This window comes from Diorhabda carinulata, chromosome 9, assembly GCF_026250575.1.
Source record: "Diorhabda carinulata isolate Delta chromosome 9, icDioCari1.1, whole genome shotgun sequence".
NCBI classification, from domain to species: domain Eukaryota; kingdom Metazoa; phylum Arthropoda; class Insecta; order Coleoptera; family Chrysomelidae; genus Diorhabda; species Diorhabda carinulata.
Window position 1 is genome coordinate 12,168,477 of NC_079468.1, and position 25,413 is coordinate 12,193,889.

Below are 25,413 nucleotides of genomic sequence, written 5' to 3' on the forward strand. Positions count from 1 at the left end.
CGAATCTTCATACTACAAAAGAAAGCTGTTAGATATTTTCTCGGACTACTCCACGTTCAGAATTAGTTAAGTGCTCAATATTTTACAATGCAAAAAAATGCACAATCGCTTGCCAATTGAAATTAAATCGATATCATCTTTTCCCACATTCCTCAATAATTTGAGGGCATATTTACTGGAAAGTGCCTTCTACTTTGTAAATGACTTCTATTCTGAGAATAATATTTAAATTCTTCTGTACATTAAAATTTTATTTGTATCTTTATCTAGTTATGTTTATGTTTGTTTTTTAGTTTTTACAAGCTTTTGTCTACAAATTGTAACAATTTTTTGGTAATCATTCAAAATTGAAATCACTATCCAACATCATATACCGTGATTTTTCCAATTGTTGCGAGTGGAGAAGCCTCAATGGATGTCCAGAACGTTCAGTATCTTCCGTGATTGTACGACCAGAACGATATTGAGTAAATCACTTTTTTGCCACTGAGAACGCAGAGATTTATCAACCTAATTTTTGGTGTTTGTTTTTTCCATTTTGTTTATGATCGGACGAAATTTCCTTTTTTTTAAACTCTGAAAAAGTTTCCAAATCAAATACGAACTAATTGATGCACTCGAAAAGGAAATTAATATATACTCGTATTTCATTGTCTAGTAAACAAATGCAATAATTATAGAATAATACACTATCTGGAATCTATTTATAGAAAATGATTAAGTTTCATTGAATAAAATTCACATACAATGATATCAAAGCAGCTGTAGAAAACCAACAAAAAACATATACGAGTAATTCCTGTAAGAAAACCAAAAAAATTGCAAACTAGAGATTTTAAATAATATTGATAGAAAAATATTACAATATATAATTGAACTTTTAACATAAAAGGCAATTCCAGTATTTTGGAATTTCTAATATTTGATAAAAATTGTGTCTTTATTTTGTTGTCTTGATAGTCAAATTTAAATATTTGTATAATAAAACATCTATATACACAGTTAACGATATTGTTTTCAGAAATAGCGGGTGTTAATATTCATTTTGTTTACAACTATAATAAAAAATTGGTCACCTTATCATTATAAAGAATATTCACCTTTCAACAGTTGATAAAATCCATTTTTTAAACTAGCTTGTGGAATCAACTGTGATTAATGACATGAAAAATAATAACTGTTGAACCAGAGAAAATTCATTATTCACTTTAAATGCAAAATCCACTCATTTGAAGTCAATAATAATGACCGAAAAAGTTGAAATGATTTATTAAAAAATTTTTAAACCGCACTCAAATGAAATTGTTTTTTTGAAGTTTTTGCAAATATATAAGTAGATCTTACTGAACTCATTGTTTACACTACCACTACAACAACACTCACAATTTCACTGTCTTCAGACACTCAAGGTAAACAAAACCTATCAACCGATTTTATACTAAAATTTTCCACCAATGAACCTTCTTCCGCGAAAACTATATCCAGTGGGAAAGCTTCTTCACATTTATTCCTTAACTACTAAACTATAGAGTGGATGGGAAAAAATAGGCCGAAATTTTTCTTGTTTTGCTGTTTATATAATTGAATTGGTTTATAAATCTAACTATACATTAAAACAATTGTTGGGTAATCCTAAGGATAAAGTACCAAATTTGGAATAGAGTGGTATATATGGAATTAGCTTTAATAATTGTGAATGGAAGTGTGTCGGCAGACTAAGAGATGTATTAATATCCGGTTTAAAGAGCACAAGCTCATTTAAAATATGGACGGACTGAAAAATCGAGTATTACCGATTATGCTACCAGTCATAATAATAATAAATAAATATAAATAATGTAAATTTTTTAGGTAATGTATCCAATAATAAATTGTTGGATTCATTTGGAAGCATTGAAATTATTAAACGTTAGAACAGTTTAAATAGGGACAAAGAGCCTATTCCATACAGCACACTCTATAGTTTAGTAGTTAAGAAATAAAGAATCACGCCCAAGGTTTTCCCAGGAATTATTTCTCAAGGGAGAAGGTTTAATAGTGGGAATTTTTAGAATAAAATAGGTAGAGAGACAGTGTAATTGTGAGTGTTGGTTTAGAGGTATTGTAAATAGTGTGTTCAGTATAAATATTACCAACGGTTCCAAAAATTCCAATTTAGTTATAAGTTGATCACCAAAGAAATTAAAGCAGGTTTATTTCCATTCTAAAATTAAATTGAAAATCAGACTTAAAGGGTGAGCTATTTCGTCTAATGTTTTTCCACATAAATGATAGCAGAAGAATGTTACAATTTGAGTAGAACATTGTGCTCTTCCTGAATTTTAGTATCAGATTGGTGCAGTGCTAGTAATCGGAATACTGGAAATAAAAAAAGAAAATCACTTGATGAAATAAATGAGTTGAAAGAAGAAAGTCCAAAAGAAGCATTAGTGTTTATCTCATACACCCCAAGGACTACTGACACGTCTCTAAAGAAATTTATTTCAATTTCCTTAAGTCCTCAAGTCATGTATAACTATTTAATCCTACTATGTTTGTATTAAAACAATTACTAATCATCGAGTCATATTGTAACCTATTATAAATGGATACTGACAAGTATGAACTCGTTGTAACGTGTCTACAGTAGAAACCATAATTTGAAAATCGCATCATAGTATCAAAATATATCGTGGCGACAACTTGTAGGATTAGATACTTGCGTTTAAAAAAGTTAACCCCAACAAGATTTGGTGGATACATTGGAGGAATCTGCAATATCATATGATATACCCAGTGAAAAAGATGTGTCTGAGTTTAACAGACGAAAATAATAGAAAAGTTCATGATCTCGTGTTGCAAAATCGAATATTATGCAAACAATTGAAGATAGTGATCTCGCATGTGGTGTATGGTATAATTACGCTGAACTGAACATGAAAAACTGCACAACTACAAAGAAAGTTGTCTTGAAAAAGTGTTAAAAATGGATGGGTCATCACTATCATGTAAAGACCAAAATAGTGAATATGGAGTGAAAAAATCAACGTTCATCACCCTCAAGAAAATTTAAGATGCAACCTTCAGCAGTGATGGTCATACTAACCGTATTTTGGGGTGATGAAGGTGTATTTTAGTAAATTACCTGCTAAAGGGAGCAACAATTACAGATGTGTATTAGCCAATTTAGTTCCAAAATTACGTTAGGCGTTCTCTTCCATCAGAAAAACGCACCCAGCTGTTGATCGGATTGCAACATCTTAGACAGGCTCCAAATGAGTTCATGAGATTATCGGCTATTTCCAAAACATGAAGAGAAATGGGTTAAACACAGTGGAGACTATATTGAAAAATGCAAATGATATGCCAATTGTGGGTCAGGTACGCAGCAAAGGGATCGGTCCTCTTATATACTATAATTGTAGAACGTCGCAGGCCTAGAAATCGTGCCAAGAACAAAAAGTATGTAGTAGAATGAGGATTTGTAAAAAAAACTGTCCATGTTTATGCATATATTTGTTACGGAATTCACCAGCTTCCAATAACACCAGTTTTTGAATACTTGCTGTTCAAGCTAACAATACAAAAACAAGTTCATATCTACAAAAAAGTCTCAATATGTCGATGACTATTTGAAAGAAGGCGCAGATGACGCTGTAAGTCTTTATTTTGACATAAGAGTATAATAGAACAAAATTTACAATTATTGCCGACAAATACTACGAGTATATTATTGCAATTTGTTAAAGTAATTCGAATAGATATTGTCCGATTAATCTAGTTTTCTTCGAACAAACGATATAAAAACAAGTCCAGTGCGTCTACTACATAAAGAACACAGCTAAACCAAAACGAATCGATAAGTCTAACTCCAAATTCGGATTAAAAGAAGTCAAGATTTCGGTACAAAAATTTTCCAATAGGCATTAACCAAATCAGTAAACGGACACGTCTAGGTGCGCAGAGTATTAGGAATAATTACAACAAGGTAGAAATAACGAATTTCTTCTAACTATAAGCAGTTTAACAGAATCTACAGAGAACTTTCAAAAAGTTATTCAAATGCCTGTTCCTTCTTCAATTGATTGTCTGAAGCCATACCTAAAGCTAAGCAACAATATTCACCCTTACAACAGCGATAGGTAATATTGTTTCACAAATTATTTAGAACAATTTTATATTCAATATTTATATAAAATAAATTATTTATATAATCGTAACGAATACCACTAAACAATCAAATTCGAATAACAATCGAAAACTTGACGTATTCTCAAAAAACTATTTAACTGCACTCTCCTAATTTTTCGCGGATTACATCTCGTTAATTAAAAATAATTGATAACTTTTCAAACTCCTGTGATATTATAACAGAATAATATATGCGTAACTTCCGTATATGGACTTGTTCTATTTCTTCTTTATTTATGATACGCTATGGATGTAAACAATTTATCCGTGGGAAACCTAAAAGATTTGGATTTAAAATGTGGTCTTTAAAGTTGTCTGGATATCTTGTTTACTTCGACCTATATATAAACAAAGGGCCTAACTCAATTGGAAAGCCACTACTCCGCATGCTCAGAGAGTCTCCGGAAATGAGGAAAAGATTGCCATACCAACTTTAGATGGACAACTTATTCGCAAGCGTAAATGTTTTGATTTATTTAAAAGAACAATGTTACGGCACGACACGATGAGAGCCAACAGAAAAATATTCCATTGTCCAATAAAAAAACATTTACTAGAAATTCTAACAAGGGATATTTTGCCTCCATAATTAACAAAACTAGTTGGATAATTTTTCATCACTGAAAATAAACGAAAGGCAATAGGCCAGATGTTATTCATAAATACAACGATGGAATTGGCTTATTGATATTACATTTGAAAATTCTTGGATAGTTCACAAAAAATCTAAAGACAATTCATCCCAGCTTGAACTCAAGCGCGAAATTATAATGTGGTACCTACAGCATTATGGTGTACCTTCGAAAGGTGCGGGTCGTCCAGCAATACCCAAAAGCAGCGTGATGTTGAACGTAGTAGGCGATGATAGTCCGGGAGCCGACAATCTCAAAAGACCCGTGATCGCGGAATTGCAAAATTTTAATATAAATCGACAGCTATTAATTAGAGGAACAAAATGCACTCAGCATAAGTTCGACGAAAGTATGAAAAAAAAAACATAATTATTTAAATTATATATAATTATTTAAAAAAAGCATCCGTCATAGCGGATTTCAATAAAAAACGGTCCATTCGGTAGGAGATTTTGTGAAGTAATGAAAAAAATCGGCTTAACAATTTTTTCCAGCCGGAAGGCTTACCTACTTAAAGGGTGTGATTTGGGGTAAAATTCCCCCATCATTCCGGAAAACTTTTTTTAATTTGCTTATTTTTATGTAAATTTTAAAAATATCGTGGTATATGTGCCTAAAAACGACCGGAAATATCGCGCATACCAGTTTTATTGTATACGGACTCGATTCTCATCAATGGCAATAAGCCTTCAATTACATCATTTCACTCTGTAATAAGTGTACATATAACAATAAAAAATGTTATTTATATCTTAATTTTAAAGTTGTGAAAGGATAAATAGAATCGAAGGAAATATAGGAAATTTTTTTTCGAGTTCATTTTTATATAAGTTGATTAAAATATAATACAATAAACAATTGTTTATACTAAAGCAGAACATAATTATTATCATTCATATAAAATATCATCATCGCAATTATAATGTTTTTATTCTCTGATTCGTCACATTTTTCATTATTTTCATGTTGACTCAGAATTTCTTCAACTTTTAATGGTGCCGCTGGGCCGTTATGGTTCGAGTTTATGATTTTCCGTGAATTGCCATCCACATTCGGTTGGATCATATGATCCATACAATTTATTGATACAAAATGAAGAGTATCAAAATATTTTTGAGCACTTGAATTATTTTTTAAGATCTTTGCAAGTACAAGTGACAAAGAATAATTTTCTAAAGGCATGATGAAATTTTAATTCTAGTAACATTCCGCCGTGCTGGAAAGCCTTATCACAAAAAATTTTACGCACAATATTCGTACATAACATGTGGCAAAATGTTACGGAACCAAAATTCACTTCATATGATCCAACCGAATGGGGATTTATATAAAAAATTTGCAATTCCGCGATCACGGGTCTTTTGAGATGGCCGGCTCCCGGAATATGATCTCCGATATGATATAAAGTCCAGATGCAGGAGAAGGTTGTTGTTCTAGTGGACGTAAGATGTGTAAAAAGTGTGATGTTGGTCTTTGCGTTGATTGTAATTTGATATACCATACCCCATAATGCTTTATATTGCAGTGCAGATATTTGTCGTCTTAAGATGAGTAATGAAGACACTCTTATTTTTTATATGTTTTTGTAAGTTATGGAAATGTGTTAAATAATAAAATATTCTTAAATGTTCAAGGGGTAGCTTACTTAAAGGCTAAACCTTACCATACGTCGGGCTAATATGGGTTAATATCTAAATTGAGGGTTTTTTATAAAGTGATGATGTAGACAAGTTAACCAATCAGTTTTTGATATTATACAAGTTCAATTTTTTAATTGAAATTAAAAAAATGATTTGTTGTAGTAACGTAATGTAATGTAATGAACATTTCAGTAAAATATCAATGTATTAACTGAAATTTGAATACAGTAATCTGATACTAAATTTGAAAGTAAAACAAAAATACTGACTGAAGGAAATGAAATTTAATATTTAGTACCAAGATGTCACTGATTACGTTAGACGCAATTAAAATTCACCTTCTTACTAAAAACATGAATTATTAGTTTAGAAGCAATACGATTAATTCAGGTATTATAAGGGGATTGATAAAATTTTAACTTACATATTTCCAACCTAAGGTGGTTTTACAGCATTCGCAATAAATATCGGCGACTGCATGAAGTCCAGTGAGAAGGACTCGTTCTTCAGCGGGACCGCATCCTACATTTACACTAGAAGAACATAAAACACATAAAACAAAAAATAGAGATAAGCACCATCTTTTTCATATAACACAAAATACAACAATTGATATTTATATTTCTGGCCTAACAATGAAAAAACAAGAATTTATGAGCGAAATTAGTAAGATAGAAGAAGTAGGATTGATATTCTTTTTCATGCATAGTCAATTTTAAAAGCACTTTTTCCACACCGACTTAGGTGCTTCCAAAATATGCTTTTTAAACAAGAAAACAACTTCTAGTGTCAAAAATCGTTTCTTATTCATTGTGCGAGAAGAAAAAAATTAATTCTTTCTAAATTAGAGCTGTATAGTAGGTGACTATCAACTCGTCTTTTTGGCTAATTAAAAATTCAATTATTTAAGCAGCGATATAAAAGTTTGTATTGTCATAAATAATGATTTGCTCTACGTTTTCCAAATTTCTCCAATTACTTCTCGCAAACAAATAGTTATGTACCATTTGGAGTTGACTGTCTTTCTTTGTTGTAATGCCATTATTGCCACATGATTGCTAGCTCCGAAGAAACAGGGAACCATTTGCTTCGATGTGATTCTCACGCAAACAATTTTTGTTGGATTTGGCTCATTCTTAGCGTAGATTTATGTACAGTTACTATATACATTATTTGATATAACTTTAAAATATTTTCATTTCAATACAACGCGAGTCTATTTTGAGTATTGGTCGAATTAAGCGGTTTCCAACGGAACACATGTTTTCATGACCCAATGATCATATATTACCTAGTCATATTAATGCCCAAATATGCCTCAATTTCACGATACGTTCGTGTTTAATCAGTTTAAGCATTGATATTTGCAGACACAACGATATATTTGGGACAACGGATTTCGACCTACAATTCATTATAACCGTTTTTAACAGTTACATAGAATCGGGCTTCATGGAGTTATCGAATTAATTGTTGCATTCTTGTTGTTATATTTCACATCCAAAGATATGAAGGTTAATTACAAGTCAATTCGATTTTTTACAAGGCACTGCACTTTTCCATCAACTGCAAACAAGGTTGATGTATATTAAACAATATGGAGTTTACATCGGGATGTTAGTGTCAATCAGAAAAAGTCAGTGGTGCCAAGGCAAAAAATATAAGTAGTAACCCTCGTAATATGCCGAATCGAATGAATCTGATAATGATAGACAATATACTTTTTGGAAACTACACCCACGGTTAAGGTAAATCACCAATCAGTTTCCGAACGTTGCGTTGAAGTTCCGGTGGAAACTCCAAATTTAAAATATCATCTACGAGAACTTTTGATTCTCATTATTTTTTGATACGTTTATTCTTCCATGATATTTATGTAGTAGTATAATAGATTCTATATGTTCAATCATTGTTATTGAGCAGTTATCAATGATTTATCTACTCACACGAATTTTGCACTAAAGTTTAATACTAATATTTTTATGTTGATGCCGAATAGTATAAAAACCGTAGACCTCAATAACCTATCAATAAAGCTGCTCATGAGAAGTAATAGTAATTAATAATTTATAAATTTATAAAGTTCAAAATACCATAGACAAAGGAAACAACCTATCAGCTGAAAGCATTTACCCCCGCACCGGTCTACCAGGGCAGAAAGGATTATACCTTATGAATACGACCCGAGACCAGTCTCATTGGTCTATCACGATCATTTGACGCTTTTACTAGATATGAATGAGCAATTTTCGGGTTTACTGAATTTATAATCAATTTATGAAGATAAAATGGTGAAGATAAAATTTTGTATCAAAAATAAAAGAAATTTCGAAGAGCTGGTCTCTATTATTAGCTAATAGTCATCTAATAAAAATCAAGGATTTTGATGTTACAGCCAAATTGATATATCTTTGACATCATTTTTTTCTTCAACGGAGCAATTGGTTTGCTTTATATCGGCTTTATCTTGCTTGCGATAGATATAAGTTGATCTATTTTAATATATGTAAAATTCTCGTGTCACGATCTTGAAACATAATTTCTATGTTTATTATTGATCTTAATATTTGTTATAGCAAATTAAATGTCTATTACACAAGTTGATCCAGTTGCTTCGCCCCTAAACAACTTACTATACAAAATTGCCTGAGCTATTGATGCTTTTAGATTTATTATGTGCGTCAGCTAAAATTCGTAGCAGCAGTAAGTATAATGACTACACATAAGGTTTGAAAGACCACTATCTTTAAGTATTTGTCTAAAGCCGCTATCACACGATGCGTTCACTGCTTTCAACTTTGAACGCTGGTATGATTTGGCCATGAAAAATCAGTTTTATTGACCGCACGTATCAAAGGAGTATCCAACATTGGAACGAAGTTGGACCAACACTTGTGGTACAACATACACACACTTCTTGTCGTCTGTAGGTGATTGCTGCGTATTTTGTATTTTTGACACGTTTTCATTTCTTTAGGTTTAAACGTGGGACGCATCGTGTTGTGACAGCAGACGCATGGCCATTTTCTTGTGCGGTAACGGTTATGGGTACTCTGCATGTTCATCTGTAGAGCTAAGTTCAACACCCCGCCATTGAGCCTATCAGAGGAAAAGCAAAGGGATCGGCCAGCACATCGTACAGATCATTTTGTATTTCTATTAAGAAGATACGTGTGAAACTTTTTACATGATTTACTCATAAAATCAGTAATCCTTGTTTGCTTCTGTTTGCTCCTCATATTGTAATAACAGTCTCTAATACCATTATGCAAATCAGACATCATCAAACTATCATTATTAATATGCTATGAACAAATCGTAACAATAATGCAATTTTTCTGCGGTATGTAATGATTCTTCCTCAACTTTCTCTGCCCCATCATTTTCCCGCGTCTCATTAACTTAAATGGTCCGTACGATATTTTCACATGTTGGTACGGATTTGAAAAAAAGCCCTTCTCACATTGTGCTACTTAGAAATTATTTTGTAGAAGAATGGTCTTCATTAGTATCGAGCCCATCTATGTATGTTTTAGCTTGTCTAATACCAGGTGTTTGCATTCATCACCACTGCGCCTTCTTTGCTAGCAGACTACTAGATATTGGCTTCTCCAATAATGAGTTCTGTGCTTATTGGTGGATTTGCTCATCTCATTCTGGCTTGTATAGCAAATCTGCGAGCAGATTAAGATTACTGTGTTTCTATGGCGTCGATTTAGTATCGCATGCCCACATTTTATCACAACGAATACTCTGGCTTGGAAAACGGTAGCACATTCTTCAAGTGAGAAAATATCACTTATTTTGGGATGTCCTCTGCCTGAACCCTGCTACGACCAAGCCATTCATCCTGGAGCCATCTGTGTGCCAGATCGTTTCATTATTTGGTATTGAAGGCTAAGAGTTATTGATGTTCATGTTCATGTTATGTACTAGTATGGTTGTGTACGGTCCTTAGACTTTGTACTGGAAAAAAATTGATTTTTTGGAATTTAGTGACTCATATAATTGTAAAGCATCGTTATACATTTTTCCTTTACCACTATTTCTGCATTTCGAAACAAAATTGGTATATTTATTTATTAATAATCATATTAACTACTTTTTGCGCCGGATGAATATCATTTTCTTTATTAATACGGTCCTGCACCTTATTTCTGAGTATACTTAGTTTTAATATATGCAAAGAAAAGGTGAAAATAACAAACAACTGATTTAATTTAAGAAACACGTGCAGCATAAACAAATTAAACTATCAGTAAGAACATCTTTATAAAACATGAAAAATTTGTTATAAAAACAGTTCGAAATACTACCACGATTTCTAATACACAATGTCTCTCTACAGGGTGATTCAAAAAAGGTGATTCCGCCTATAGAATAGATAGAAAACTGAAAAATATTTGGGTTTGCTCAGTAAAATATACACATTTTTACGATTTTGCTGCAACTTCTGGCAACATTGTATTGAAAACAAATTTTTGAACAACTACTCTAATTGAATTCTATTTTATGTTATTAGCCTTCATAATTTTGAAAACAAAATAGGAAAACGGTACAAAGTATCAAGTTATATCAAGAGTACCTTTTTTGTGTGAAATTAAATGATGTTTATGTTCTCCTGAAATTTTGGTAAATAAATCTAATATTAAAAAAGTTATGTTCAATACTACTGGGTCCGAACCGTGTAACTAGCGCCCTCTATGAGAGTCAGACATAAAAACAAATTAATTGGATGTATCAGCTTCCAAAACATATTCATAAGAAATTTTGATACAATGTTGCCAGTAGTAGCAGCAACATCGTAAAAAATGTGTATATATAATGTTTTTTTTTTCTACAACGCCCTTTATCTTGGATTCGGATAGTGCTACGAAAATTTTTCACTGAGCAAACCCCAAATATTTTTCAGTTTTCTATCCGAGAGACGGGATCACTTTTTTTTTAAACACTATAGATAAAATTTAAAAGAAATTTTGCAAAAATTCGGAATGAAAAGAATTTAATTTTTTGTTGATTAGTAAGCTAAATATTGAAAAAGTATTTCCAACCAAGGATACTGTAACGAGGCTACATATAATAGTTTTTCTCATCCCCTATAACTTTGATGATGAGTCATCGAATATCCTGTAATGTTCATAAGTGAGCTAGATTTTAGGTAAATGGCTACTACATTTGATAAGAGTTGAATTGAATGTGCAAGATTTATTGGACGATATTGCTACTTTGGATAAATGTAAAGGAAGTCAGAAATTCTATAAATCTTGCTTTCTGTGAAATACTTGTCCATCCTACTAACAAATAATGCATAGTTCCGTTGTGTTACAATACTTCCATATTGTTGTTTTTTGATGTTGTAAGCGATCTTTCAATCAGTAGTTAATTATTGCGACATGTCACCTTACTGTGTCTGAAAATGATTAATCCATTTCGTGGTAAACTGGATAAAAAATTCAACAATATGTTACTGTATTTAAATAAAACATATAGTGTGTTATTCACGAAAGTTATTTTTTAGTAATGATATATTTTTAGCCACCTTGAAATTTTTAAAGGAATACTAGATTTTTCTATCCAAATATAGAACAGTGCAATTCTACGATTAGAAATGCATCAAATGAAGCAGCCAATTTGAATAAGCATAGTAATGTTGTATAAAACGCGAAAGCTTTCACTATGAAAGTTTGATAAGAGATTGTCCTGCTTATGAGTGCTTAAAGTTTTTACTAAATATTCTAAACGGCACCATTCAGAGAAGAAAATGAAAAACACAGGTTGTTGGATCAAAAACTTTTTATTTACAAATATAGTTTCCTTTGAACTAATCATGTTATTTATATATTCAACGTTATAATTTTTCTAACAATTTGAAAAATATATTTGTCGAGTCATCAAAATAAATTCTACCGAGCCATTCCTTCACTTTGAGACAAAAAAGTAGTCACTAGTGTCTAAATCAAGAGAGGCGGCAGTAAGAACTATTTCATGTAGTATTTGGTTGGAAAGTTTTGTTTTGTGCTTATATCCGGTTGCATGTGTGTGAGTGTGTGATGTATATCGCAGTTGAAAACATAGAATTAATAATAAATAAATTGTTCGCTGAAACAAAGCGTGATTAAGCAAGGTTGAGTAGACTCAATGGTAGATACACACCTGCGGCTGCATTATTCCCTACTATCGACTATTTTTCAGATTAACGAGTTCGCCAGATTATAGAGAAACTACACTGAGCTTAATCCGGAGTATAGCACGTATTAGTGAAAAGTCCATGGCCTAGTATATGGATTTTTGCCGTGGGAACTAGACATTTGTATTTTCTTACCATTAAATCGCTATAAACTTATACAAAAGAATACCATTAAGAAATTACTCAAATGATGAATTCATTACTCATTAAATCTCTAATAATTATGAACAATACCAGCCATCATTCGAGATCAAAGGAATCATTACTTAACGCCGAGAAAGCAAGAACTCCTCAATTACTAATAACCAAATAAAGAGTTTCGTTGGAAACTTAAAGAAACTTCTCGGTACCAAAAATTTTGAATTGCGCAGCAAGAACGTATTTTTGATGATGGCTATGTGTAATAAAAAATGTATTTTTTTTATCTTGAACTCAAATTTTTCAGCGTGTTACCTCACATTTTCACCTCAAAATCTTATTTTCTCAGTGTAACTCATGTCATGTGGAATAAGTTTAAGAATAAATTTACGTTCCTTAAATTATTATTACTATATGTGTGAATTATTTATTAGGCGCATTGGTGCGATTTCCTTAGATTATTTTTCCCACTAATATACATGTATACTTTTGAAACGAGCAAAACATATTTGGAAAAAAGATAAATTGTCTAATTTCCAATACTTTTAATCAAACTTAGTTTTTGACAATACATGCATGAATTGTTGTATTCTAGTCTTATAGTATATGGCTTTCATTAATTCAAGTTTTTGAATATACTTACACAGAATTAAATAGATAAGCTCGACCTTGACTACCTTGGAACGACTGAAAAAAAAAGATATTTGAAATTAATAGTAACAATTGAGTTCTTGTGAAAATTTTTTAAATTCATAGAATTAATACAATTCAAAACCACCGAAAATCTTAATTATTCTAAGTAAAATTTTATTATTGTTACACATTTATAAATATTTCTTATATTGTATTTAACCATAATTTCAGTCCCAGACGATGAATACATAATTATTCGAAAGGAAAATATATTAAAGTTATTCCACTTTGGTGTTTTATTGCCACGTTCCCAATAAAAAACCGCTAACCCCTAGATATGTATAACGTTTCGCATTTTCAAAAGAACAGCCTACGAACTCAAGAAACTAGAGAAAAGTTGAAGAAATCACACACCCACATATATATATATATATATATATATATATATATATATATATATATATATATATATATATATATAATATACAGTTATGCATAATAAACAAACCCTCATAATCTAGCTGGCAAATACTACCTTCCAATTCATATATGTATATAGTGGGATTGTGGCAAACACCAAAGTGTACTAACTCTATTATATTTCGAGCTTTCGAATACTTATGTATTCATCATCTGGGAATCAATTAGTTAAGAATTGCGATGCAGCGTAAATGCAGCTACGAATAATTTGATAGATGTATATTGGAGTTATTGATTTATATAACAGCCAAATGGATATAGAGTAATCAGCAGATATGGCTTGTGGAGGTATGAAGCAACGAAACAATACTTTAAGAAATTATGCCAAACTATTATTTGAATTTAAAGCATACTTTTAAATCTGTCAGTACAAATATTCCAATTTGTATTGTATGTACTCATGATTGCTACGTATGAGAGCGATAAAGTGACAGTATTCAGTAAACGTCATTATTTCGTTGCCAGCCTTGTTTATCAAGTGAATGTAGAAAAATTTAATTATGATAAAAAAGTTACTTTACTGTCCGGGGTTTTATGTAACTGTAAACAGTCTCGTTTTAATGTTTTATTACACGTATGTCATTAAAAAAACGTTTGGTCGTTAATTTACGTCTTTGACGGGCTTTAGCAATTCCAATAATTGAATAGAGCTGTAATAATTAATATATCAGCAGAATAAATTTCAAACATTCTCCCTTGTAAAAAATATGAGTGTGATCTAGAATATCAAGAAGCAACCTATTTTTTTCCTCTACATTTTTTTACTTTGTGTACCAAGTTTTGAGTTTTGAAAAATAAGTTAAAGAAAACTTATTATAGACTATAATGTTAAAAACTTAGATGACATACAGTAATATCAACCTCACTAGAAAAACAGGTTAAATAGCATGTTTTGAGAGACATTATCTACCTAACACCAGTTCTTATAGATGTTGTGTATCGTTTGTATTTAATTCTGAGGCATGGTGAATTTCTGATATTTTGGAAGTGTGTTATTTTTATCCATCACATACCTTATTGATTATTAATATTCACAGCACAGACTTATTTATACGGAAAATCTATATAAAATATATCATATACGCTTATGATTTTATTAATAGTGCATTTAGGAAAAAAAATCGACCGCCGTTCTCGTATCGTGCCGTATCATAGTGACTAAAGAGGATGAAATTTTTTTTCGGTCGAATAATACGGAAATTTGTATATTACACACCGAGGTGGGAAGAATTAATAAATCTTTTTTTCGTTCTGACCATACCTAAAATATTACATTTTACAAAAAATTACCAGGCATTTTTCTCAGAATCTGTCACTAATATAAATAATATAGATAAAGTCGGATGGATATTAAGTTCGCAAATAATAAATTGAGAAAAATGTTCTCCCGATGAATAATTGATGGATTGTACCCCTCCAGAAATACGACAGTCTGCTGACGCAGCAGCACACGGTTTGGAACCAGAAAAAACAACCCTACCTAAAAGCTATTGTATTATGTAGGAAGTGGTGCGAAGAAAAAAAAGTAAAGAACACCAGTTTCGAATGTGTATTCTTTGCATATTTTGGAGAACAAACCAGACAAAAGAAGCCGTTCAATTTGTATGTGCAGTATGATTCGAACCATGCTACAAATTGAAGAAAAAACTGATATTTCGAAACATGGAAACTGTTGGCTTTCCTAAAACGACAAAATTGTGGGCTTCAGGCTCAAGAAATTTTCTATGAAAAATATAGAGTATTTTTAAAATAAAGGTCCAAATGAATTTCTACCGATGAAGGTAATATATTTACGATCATTAAATATAAATCGTGTTTGAGCTTATACACATGCACAGTTATTATAATATTATATTTTTCTCATTGTTTTAGGTCGATCTGGAACTTGTCGGACATACAAATTAGTGAAAATTAAAATTTCCGATGTTGCTTATTTTGAAGAAAAAATTTCGATTAAAATACCATATTCTAAAACACTTACAAGTAGATCATTTTTCATTACTGATCCAGTATGGGCGAAGATCATTCCATACTACAATAATTTGAGAAAAAATATAGGAATTGATAGATTTTTTGTTCAGCTTAGAGGAGGAATAGTAAGAAATCAACCAACTGGGCACAATACAATAACTAAGTTTTCCTACTGTTTTGAATTTAGAGGACTCGGAAGGCTTTACATGCCACGCTCTAAGAAGAACCGTCGCTACGTTACTTGCCAACAGCGGTGCAAATGTACTCCAATTAAAAAGGCTGAGATGGAAATCTAGTACTGTGGCAGAAGGTAATGTAGATAGCCCAATAGAGAACAAAACCAAAACCAATATGCTGTCTTCTGAAGCTGTTGCAAGTAGTTCATAAACCTTAGTCCTTTAACATCAAAGTAATTTGTTGGAGATAACTGTTGGAGACGCAAGCGCTGGTACTGGCCTAAATATTTCTATAAGCGCTTCTATAATTCAAATTTATCCATTAATTTCAATAAGTAGTTTGTTGTATTTCAGTTCATTGGTTAGAATGGTATTTTTACTATGGAAGCAAGTCTTGAAGTATTGTTACTATGGAAGCCAATAACGATTTATCAAAATAAGTCAAAACAAGTCAGAAGTAATTACTTAAAATGTCGTCAAGTAGCGAACTAGACATCCCATTTGAAGTAAGAGAGTCTATAAATACTACAGTAAGTAGTAATAAGTAAGTAAGTAAGTAATATCTGAAAAATCAAGAAGTAGATACGCCCTGGTCTACCAAAAATTTGAAAAAAAAAGAACATGAACAAAAAGGTACTACTTGCTTATTTTAAAAATTTAAACACATTAAACGACTTTGTAGACTACATATTCAATGATGAGATCTGAATTAACCGTGCGCAAAAATGTCGATATCAAAAAGTACACTGTGCTTTTGGCTTGGTTGAAGAGACGGTCAACAGCATACAATGTGAAAAAATCGGAGATTTTGACGAAAGAGAATGTAGAAAGATTTATAAAAAGGCTGAAGACGGAATATTTTTATTTGCAAAATGTTTATAATTTATTATTAAATAAATCTGTTCCTTAGGCCGCAATGATAATAGGAATTGCGGGAGCTTACAGGAAGGCAGAACTGACGTTTTTGAGAGGAGGCGAATTTCAAACACTTGTAGACAAGAGCCAAAACAAGAGCAACGACCAAAAATCAACAAAAATAGGACAAAAAAATTCCCCAGCTTTGTTTCCTATTTATATGTTCGTCTATTTTTCTCTAGTTGAAAGTATCTCATGGAAACTATAGATATTTATACAATCATAAATTTTCCAATTTTCCAAAAAAGTATATAAAAAGTATTTTCTATTCATTGTCTCTCTTAATAGTTCACATATATAATTACATAATTTTTCCGAATTCTAAACGTTCATTTAATACACAATTTAAAATTTTAATTGATTCATAGTCTATGATCCTAGTAAATCAATTTAACTATAATTTTACAACCTAAATTCTAAATTTATCATATGTAACCTTTCTTATTTATATTTTTTTGCACTAAACATAACTTCTTTTCAATAAATCGTTTCAATTAATTTCTTCAAAATTATAAACTGATCCCATATTTTATATACATTTTCTGAAAAAATTTTTGACAGCTAGTTAAAAATAGGAAAAGATCAATCTTGTTTTTAGATATGTTAATTTGAAATTTGATTTTGAAAATTAATTCAAGATCATCAATTTAAATAATTTTACAATGACATATTATTTATATTTAGGAAATTTACCTTACTTATCAGTTATTTGAATATTCTAATTAGATAAACAGGTAAATATTTTATATACTTTTTTTTATATAATGAAATTATTGATATATAATGTACATACATTCTAACAAATACATCTAATCTACAAATTTCACTAACCTAATAATTATAATATATCTAATAAAAAATTAAAATATGAACCTTAGAAAATTGGATTTTTCTTTATTCCACTAGTGAAATAAAGTACCATTATCCAAATCAAACGGATTTATATTATTTTTATTTGCGCATTTCGACTATTAATCATATTTGTGATTTATGTTATTATATAGCAAAATAGAAGGTCAATTCGAAATCGAAACTTTTATTAAAGTATTAATCATATTTCATTACTATATTATACATCTAAGTTAAAATGACCTAGTGTGCATTAAAAAGATAGTAACTCAATATTATGCAATGTAAAAGCAAATGCATGGGCACACACACATGCTTTTACTCGTATGCATTAATTTCCTGATGTATAAATATAATAATTAGGTTACGAGCTTGTAAACATACCGTAACTTAAGGCGGAATTTATTTATGAAATTTCCTGTTAGTATCAATGACACAAACTGAAATTACACCAGAATTAAAAATATTTAATACATTTTTTAATCAAATAGTTTGACGAGACATAATCATTTAATTTTTAATGGAATTTCAAAGTTTTATTATAAACAGTGGAATTTTTTATAGTAATATAATTATAGAATTTAAGTTGAATAATACGAGTACAATTAGAACAATTGCCGAGATTGATACCTTAAGAATTAGTAGATTTGAAACTAGCATAATTTCAGTAGCATAAGCGGTAAGTTCATGAAATGAAGTGTATCGCAACTGCTTACAATTGGGGTAATTTTTTCAATATTTGCTATTTTATGAATCGCAGATTGATATATACTGAATACACGGTTTATCATCTTTTTAGACTGAAGGTAAATAGTTTTCCTAAACTATCGAAACGACAATACGTCTTTTTCAAAAATAAGCCCCGTTTTTTTTTGTGTGTGTGCTTTGTTCAATTATTGTAGTCTCAACTGACAGGGTTGTTTATTTATGAAATTACATGCAAAAATTTGGATAATTTCACAAATTTTTGGGGTGGCCCGTTTTCCCTGATGCGCAGTGCAGTGTAAATAATAATAATAATAGTAGTAGTAATAGTAATAATAAAAATAGTTGGAAAAAATGGAAAAATACGCTGTATTACTAGTATTACTAGTATTTTCCATTCATTAGGTATTGTTTTAGATTATTTTAAAAAAAGGTATTTTAGTTTGATATGCTTTGAAAGCGTGTTTTTTAAACTATATTTTTCAGTTTCTTATACTATGGAAGGTATGTTGGTTTTTTTAAACTATCTTTATTTTCCACTTTTTAGATTTATTGTCAAAAATAAAATATTCTTCAAGTTCTAGTCATTCATATTGTATATCTTGTAAAATAATGTCGAATAATGGAAAAAGTATTAGTATGAAGTCAGTCGAGAGTTTGGATATGAAGTTTTACATGTCCAATGTCAAATGGTTATCTTACATATGTTTGAGTACTTAGCACGAGAACTAGAAATTGGTTAGGAAATTTTAATATCAAACGAATTGAACAATTCACTTCAATTCCATTTTTTACCATTTATAGCGTTATACAAGTAGTTGTTTTTATAGATCATAACTAAAACGAAAGAAAATTATCCAAAAACTGATAAAAGTTAAAAATGAAATTACAGAATTACAGATGACGAATAGTGTAAGACTTTTATACGGGGGCATCTTTCAAGACAAAAAACCGCTCATAACATAGCACAGAAACACCAAAGTGGACTAACTTTAATATATTTTCCGAACTTTCGAATACTTACGTATTCATATTCTGGGAAATACTGCTTGTAAAAATGTTTAAACTCATAGAATTCAAAATTCAATATTCAAATTGAATTCTATGAGTTAAAAAAATTTTACAAGCATTAACAATATCGAAGATCACTGGAAATCTTAATTAATTATTTCCCAGACGAATATACATAAGTATTCGAAAGCTCGGAAAATATATTAAAGTTAGTCCACTTTTCTTAATATATATATATATATATATATATATATATATATATATATATATATATATATATATATATATATACCGTATCACGGTGGATAGTATTTGCTGACTAGTTAGAACAAAAACCAATATATTGGACCCTGCAGTAAATTTTGGAAATTGTGAATTCTATTTAACTAGAAATTCAAGCTTTTGAGAAGTGTTCTTTCCGTCATCTGAGAATGAGAAACTGGAGAGAATGAGAAAGTGGATAGATAAATAAAAAATTCAAACCATGTATATAACATATGTGTTAAATATATAATATTGAATGAATTGATGAATTCCTAGGTGTTTTCTTAACGAAATAAATCATGGCAAAATATTGAGGAGTTGGGTTTCACATTAACTATGCATGTTGTAATTAATATTAGGTTGAAAATTCTTGAATACGTAAAAATATTTAAAATATGTAATTGAATGTGATTTCACCATTACATAACGCGATAACTTTCTTGACTTCGGTGATCCTTTGCGAGAGTGACATTTCAAGTTATGTGTTCTTTTTTGTTGATCTTTTGTGATAGTGACACTTTACTGCTAGGTGCGTTATAACTTTTCTTACTTTGATTAATTAAATGTGCGAAAAGCTACCTCATTGATGACCAGAGAGAGACAGATCAAGAAGATAGTCGTATTGCATGTCAGAATTGCAAAGAATCATAAAGGGAAAATACAAAGGAGAAGATGTCTTCATCCCCCGTCCATTAACAGGAAAATTACGGGAATATAATCGTTTACCTACTTTAAGTGCGGTAGTGATTGAAAACAAATCGAGTCATATTGGAATCGCAATTAAGAGAGAAAATGAATACCACCCGTAACGCCAATAATTAATCGTGACGAGTCCAGTTCCGCTCAGTTTTATTTTTCAGATTAATACGTTGGTAAGTTTTTTTATAGTCAGCAGAAATTTATAGGTATTAGTCATGGGTGTATAATGAAGTTTATTACTCGCGAGGTTTACTGCGAGTGCTGGTGAGGGTAATAAATCATCGAGTGAATTATAACTCATGATACGCCAATAGAATACTATACTCGTACTTTAACAACTGAAATAATATATTATTGTTCGTTAATACACAGTAAATAGTTAATAGAAAATTATAATAATCATATATTATATCATAAACATTAACACAAAATCCTATGTAGCTTAGCTTAACAAATATCACGCATCTAATCTTACAAGATGATGATATTTATTCAAGGATATCAATAAATCTTTTTGCCAGTTCAAAAAAGATTAATATGCCATATTATATACTTTCCTTGATTTTTCCGGCAATACATTTAATGAGGCAACTTGAGGAACTTCAAACATTGAGAAATCCACGCACACAAACAATAATGTTGCCAGGTTTGAGTAGAATTTTTTTTTCAAAACCTACTATAATAATGATAAATTGTTTCTTAAGAACCGCTGTATTAAGAAACAGATATATGACATGTACATTAGGAGTGTCACCGATGGCTCAGTGTAGATGCTCCATGCCTTCTAATTGCAGAACCCTGGTTCGAATCTGGTTTAGAAACATTTATTTTTTAAATGTTTTGTAGCAAAACAATATACGAAGATATATTAAAAAATTCTTAGCCTACTATAGAACCAAACAAAATTTAAATGTCAAAATATTTTATTATTCAACATATTCCCCTCTTAATTCGATACAGCGAACCTGAAACGTCTCTAGACCTTTCAAAAAAAATGTTTCTTCTTGCTCTGCAAACCAGACCTCCATAGTTTTTATTACTTCCTCGTCGGAAGAAAATTTATGACTTTTCAAACTTTTTTCAGTTGAGAACAGATATGATAGTCGGACGGAGCCAAATCTGGTGAATAAGATGGGTGTTCTAGTAATTCAAACACTAAATTACGAAATTGTGGCATGGCAACATGAGATTAGTGTGCAGGGGCGTTGTCCTGCAAAAACAAAACACCTTTGGATAGCTTTCCGCGTCTTTTCTCTTTAATTTTTTCCTTTTTTCCCGTCGAGTGGTCAGTAATGTAGAATAGTAATCTCCAGTTATTGTTCTACCCTTATCCAAAAAATCAATCATGATTACTCCATGGCAATCTAAAAAAACTAAAGCAAGAACTTTTCCAGCAGATTTTTCGAAACGAAATATATATTATAATTTATTGCGTAACTCTGGTTTACTTTTTTGACGTCAAACTTTACACTGACACTTCTAATAAGTTATTGTTCGTTGCTATAGTAACGCAATATTTTGTTTATGCATCGAACTGATCTAGGCTAACTAGATATCAATACATGCTCGCAATACCAAACCCAATACCGTTTCACTTCAAAATGGCACTTTTCCCAATTGCCTTAAGATGGCTATAATTATACCTCTGCATAAAAGAAGAGATAAAGATCAGGCATCAAATTATCGCCCAATTGCAATCTTTCACACGTTTTCTTAGATCATAGAAAGGTTGGTCAAAAAGAGGCTTTTATCATTTTTTTGTTTAAATATAAAATACTTACTACCCATCAATATATTCTCTATATTCTCCCTCTTTAATAATGTGTACTTTAGCCTAAACAAATTGCAGTACTACAGTTTCAGGGTAACACCTCTCTCATGGTTTAAGTCATACCTTACCAACAGAAATCAACTTGTACGTAAGGGTTGATACAAAGATGTCATCTTGCAAGCCAATAGAATGTGGTGTGCCTCAAGGCTCAGTAGTAGGTCCTATTTTGTTTCTTTTGTTTATAAACGACATCGCCTATTTGGACGTCAGTGGTAAAATATGTCTATTTGTAGATGACACTAATTTCTCTTGGAGCAACCTTGATCTCACGGTACTTCATAGGACCATATCTAGTGACCCAATCACCCTTAAATCATGGGCTCAATATTTTAAAATGTAAAAAATGCACAACCACTTGCTAATTGAAATCTACTATACTAATAATAATATTTAATTCTGGACATGCTGCATACTGGTTTAATTTTTGATATGGACTTACATACGACTTATATACTAATTATTACCTATTAGTACCTATAAGTATTACCTATTATTTTGTTTTTTTATTTTTGTTTGTTTTTTAGTTTTTACAAGCTTTTGTCTACAAATTATGACAATTTTTTGATACAGTCGTAAATAAAAGAAGTTATACTAACAGAACAAATGTGTAAAAAGTGATATTGAAGAGGTGGATTTATAGTAACTTAGTTATAAGCTAGAATTGCTTCATTTATTGAATATAATGCGAATAACTTGAAATTCGAGCCAGATAACCTAAAAAACTTTAAACTAAATCGAGTTGTAGTTTTAAGTAGTTTTAAGTTAAAGTTTTAATAATCTACAAACTTTCAATATAAAAATTATATCAAAGCATTATTTTTCATTATAAAACTTAGTTATATTAACAATGGTATGCCGCTGAAGGCGGCAGAATAGTTTATTATTTTTCATTATTTACTTTAGTTTATTACCGTATTATTTGCTTCTTAGTAAGAATTAGAGGTACTTAGAAAGTAAATTTTATTTTATGTGTGAAATTATTCCACTCACTTTGATATTTTCGCAAACTTCTTCACTCACAAAACGTTACTTTTAACATTTACATCATATTTATAATTGGTAAAAAATGTTTTTCGTAGAATTGGATATTCCTCATTTTGTGCTTACAATTTCATCTTTTTTGTTTTTTAAAGTGATATTCATGTGTTGTGGACATCTAATTATTCTTTTAAATTGAATTTTCTGTTTCACACAATGTGAATTACTCCCGATTTTCCTCCTATTTTATTCCATTAATGCGAATAAGAATTTTCTTATAATTAACAACATCGTTTTTGTATGTGGATAAAGAAAATTATCCATGAACATTTATTCACCTAGGTTCAAGATAAACTCATTCGTAATTGAACAGAAATCATTTTCAAATTAATGCTAGTTAGCCATGCTTGGAATTGGATTCTGATTAAGTCGGGCGCTCAGCAATTCATCACGTACTATATGAAGGAGGATTGGAGTATACATTATGGAGGACCTAGCAATGCTTGGTGTAAATTAAAAAAAATCGAAATCGGTCTATATAATTTCTAGTAATAATGCTCTCGATATACAATATGACAGTAAATTTATTTTAGTAAAGCAATGTTGATAGATGCGGGGCAACGCCACGAGTTCATATTTATTAAAATAATTTTATAGCTGTAAAGAGAGAAAGAGAGAGGGGAGTGCGTTGGGTTGTTTGAGGTGGAGACGTAATTCATCTGGAATAAGGGATAAATTAGATTTGGCCCTGATATAGTGAAATTTGTCCCTGCAGGGGTAGAGTTGTGGTGGATTTAGGAAGGTAGAGTGGTGCATTATTTCTGTCGTCGACGATTTGGCTGGTAAATCGATTCACCAAGTTAAAGAAAATCGCAGAAAACCTGTAATAGCGACGTGATAGCTGTTATGAAAATTTTATTTTTTATTTTATTTACCATTTTTTCTGGATACTTATTTTCTCTTGATGCAGTTTTTGTTAACAACTGTGCATTCGTATTAAGTATCTAATATTTGGACAAGTATATCGGCCAAACTGATAACACTATTTTTGTCACATGAGCTTGGTGATGATTTTTATTTGTTTTGATGTATACTGAATACATTATTAACACCAATAGAATACACAATCACGATTACACTGTCTGACGCGCGTTTCGATAGCCAAGTTATCGTCTTCAGAGACTGAAGGTAAACTGAAACCTAATGACTTGACTTCCCTGTTTTATACTAAATTTTTCCACCAATAAACCAAAACTGTGCATTCACTATGAATATCGCCAACGGTTTCAGAAACTTCAACTTTGTTTTGATGTACCGACATTCAAAAAAACATTATTATTTTGTTTCAGTCACATCCAGTTTTTTTGTGACAGCTACTCGTATATATTCTTTTCTGACCTGATCTATCTTATTTTGTTTGAATAACTTAATTCAGGCGACTATCGTTACGTTTTCTACATAGTCAATATACCGCGAAAGAGTTTTAATAACCCGTTGGAGAATTAACTTTTCTATCTCAACGTCGAAAATTTACGCCATTAATTGAAAATTGCTATACAGATTATCATGGGTTCCAAATATATGTTGTGTAACGTATGTGCGACTCCTATTAGGTTGGCTATACAAGAATCTATACATTTGTCTTTTGGTATACCAATGATTTGGACGGAACCAAAATATCATGTGAGTGATTGTTACTTTTGTTTGATTCAAAGGCGTTACAACAAAGTCCAAACACATTGAGCAGTACCCAAAGCCTCCAAAGTTAGAATTCTGTTTCTAGTCCAGAATTTGTTTTTAGTCAACCCGATAGGGTATCTCAAAAAAGTGATCCAAGTTATGAATTTCAAAAGAACCGTTTTTATTGATACAAAGTGATTTAAACAATTTAGTATGTGATTTGATTTTGTCTAAAAAGCAGGCTGAGTTTTTGGGGTTTAGGTTAAACGTCTGGGATGTACTTTCTCCAGGTACGAAAATTTCTTATTTCCAACATGGTACGATGAAATGAAGCCTTACTTTTCTAAAGCAGATGATTTACTCTATTATAATAACATTTCTGTAGTGATGAATTTATTGAATTTTGAATATGAAAGTCACTGGCTATTGTCTATTGAATATGAAAGTCACTCAA

The 25,413-nt window shown here is 30.8% G+C and overlaps 1 protein-coding gene across 5 annotated transcripts in view; it reads right to left on the reverse strand.

Moving 5' to 3' along the window:
* LOC130898316 (protein yippee-like 2) overlaps nt 1–25,413 on the reverse strand; it is a 236,201-nt gene that overhangs the window by 13,530 nt on the left and 197,258 nt on the right. For all 5 annotated transcript variants that reach the window (XM_057807527.1, XM_057807525.1, XM_057807528.1 and 2 more), the window contains 2 exons: nt 13,411–13,454; nt 6,867–6,975 (listed from right to left, as the gene is read on the reverse strand). In XM_057807527.1, coding sequence (XP_057663510.1) covers nt 6,867–6,975; nt 13,411–13,454 — 153 coding nt within the window. The remainder of the gene's footprint in view (nt 1–6,866; nt 6,976–13,410; nt 13,455–25,413) is intronic.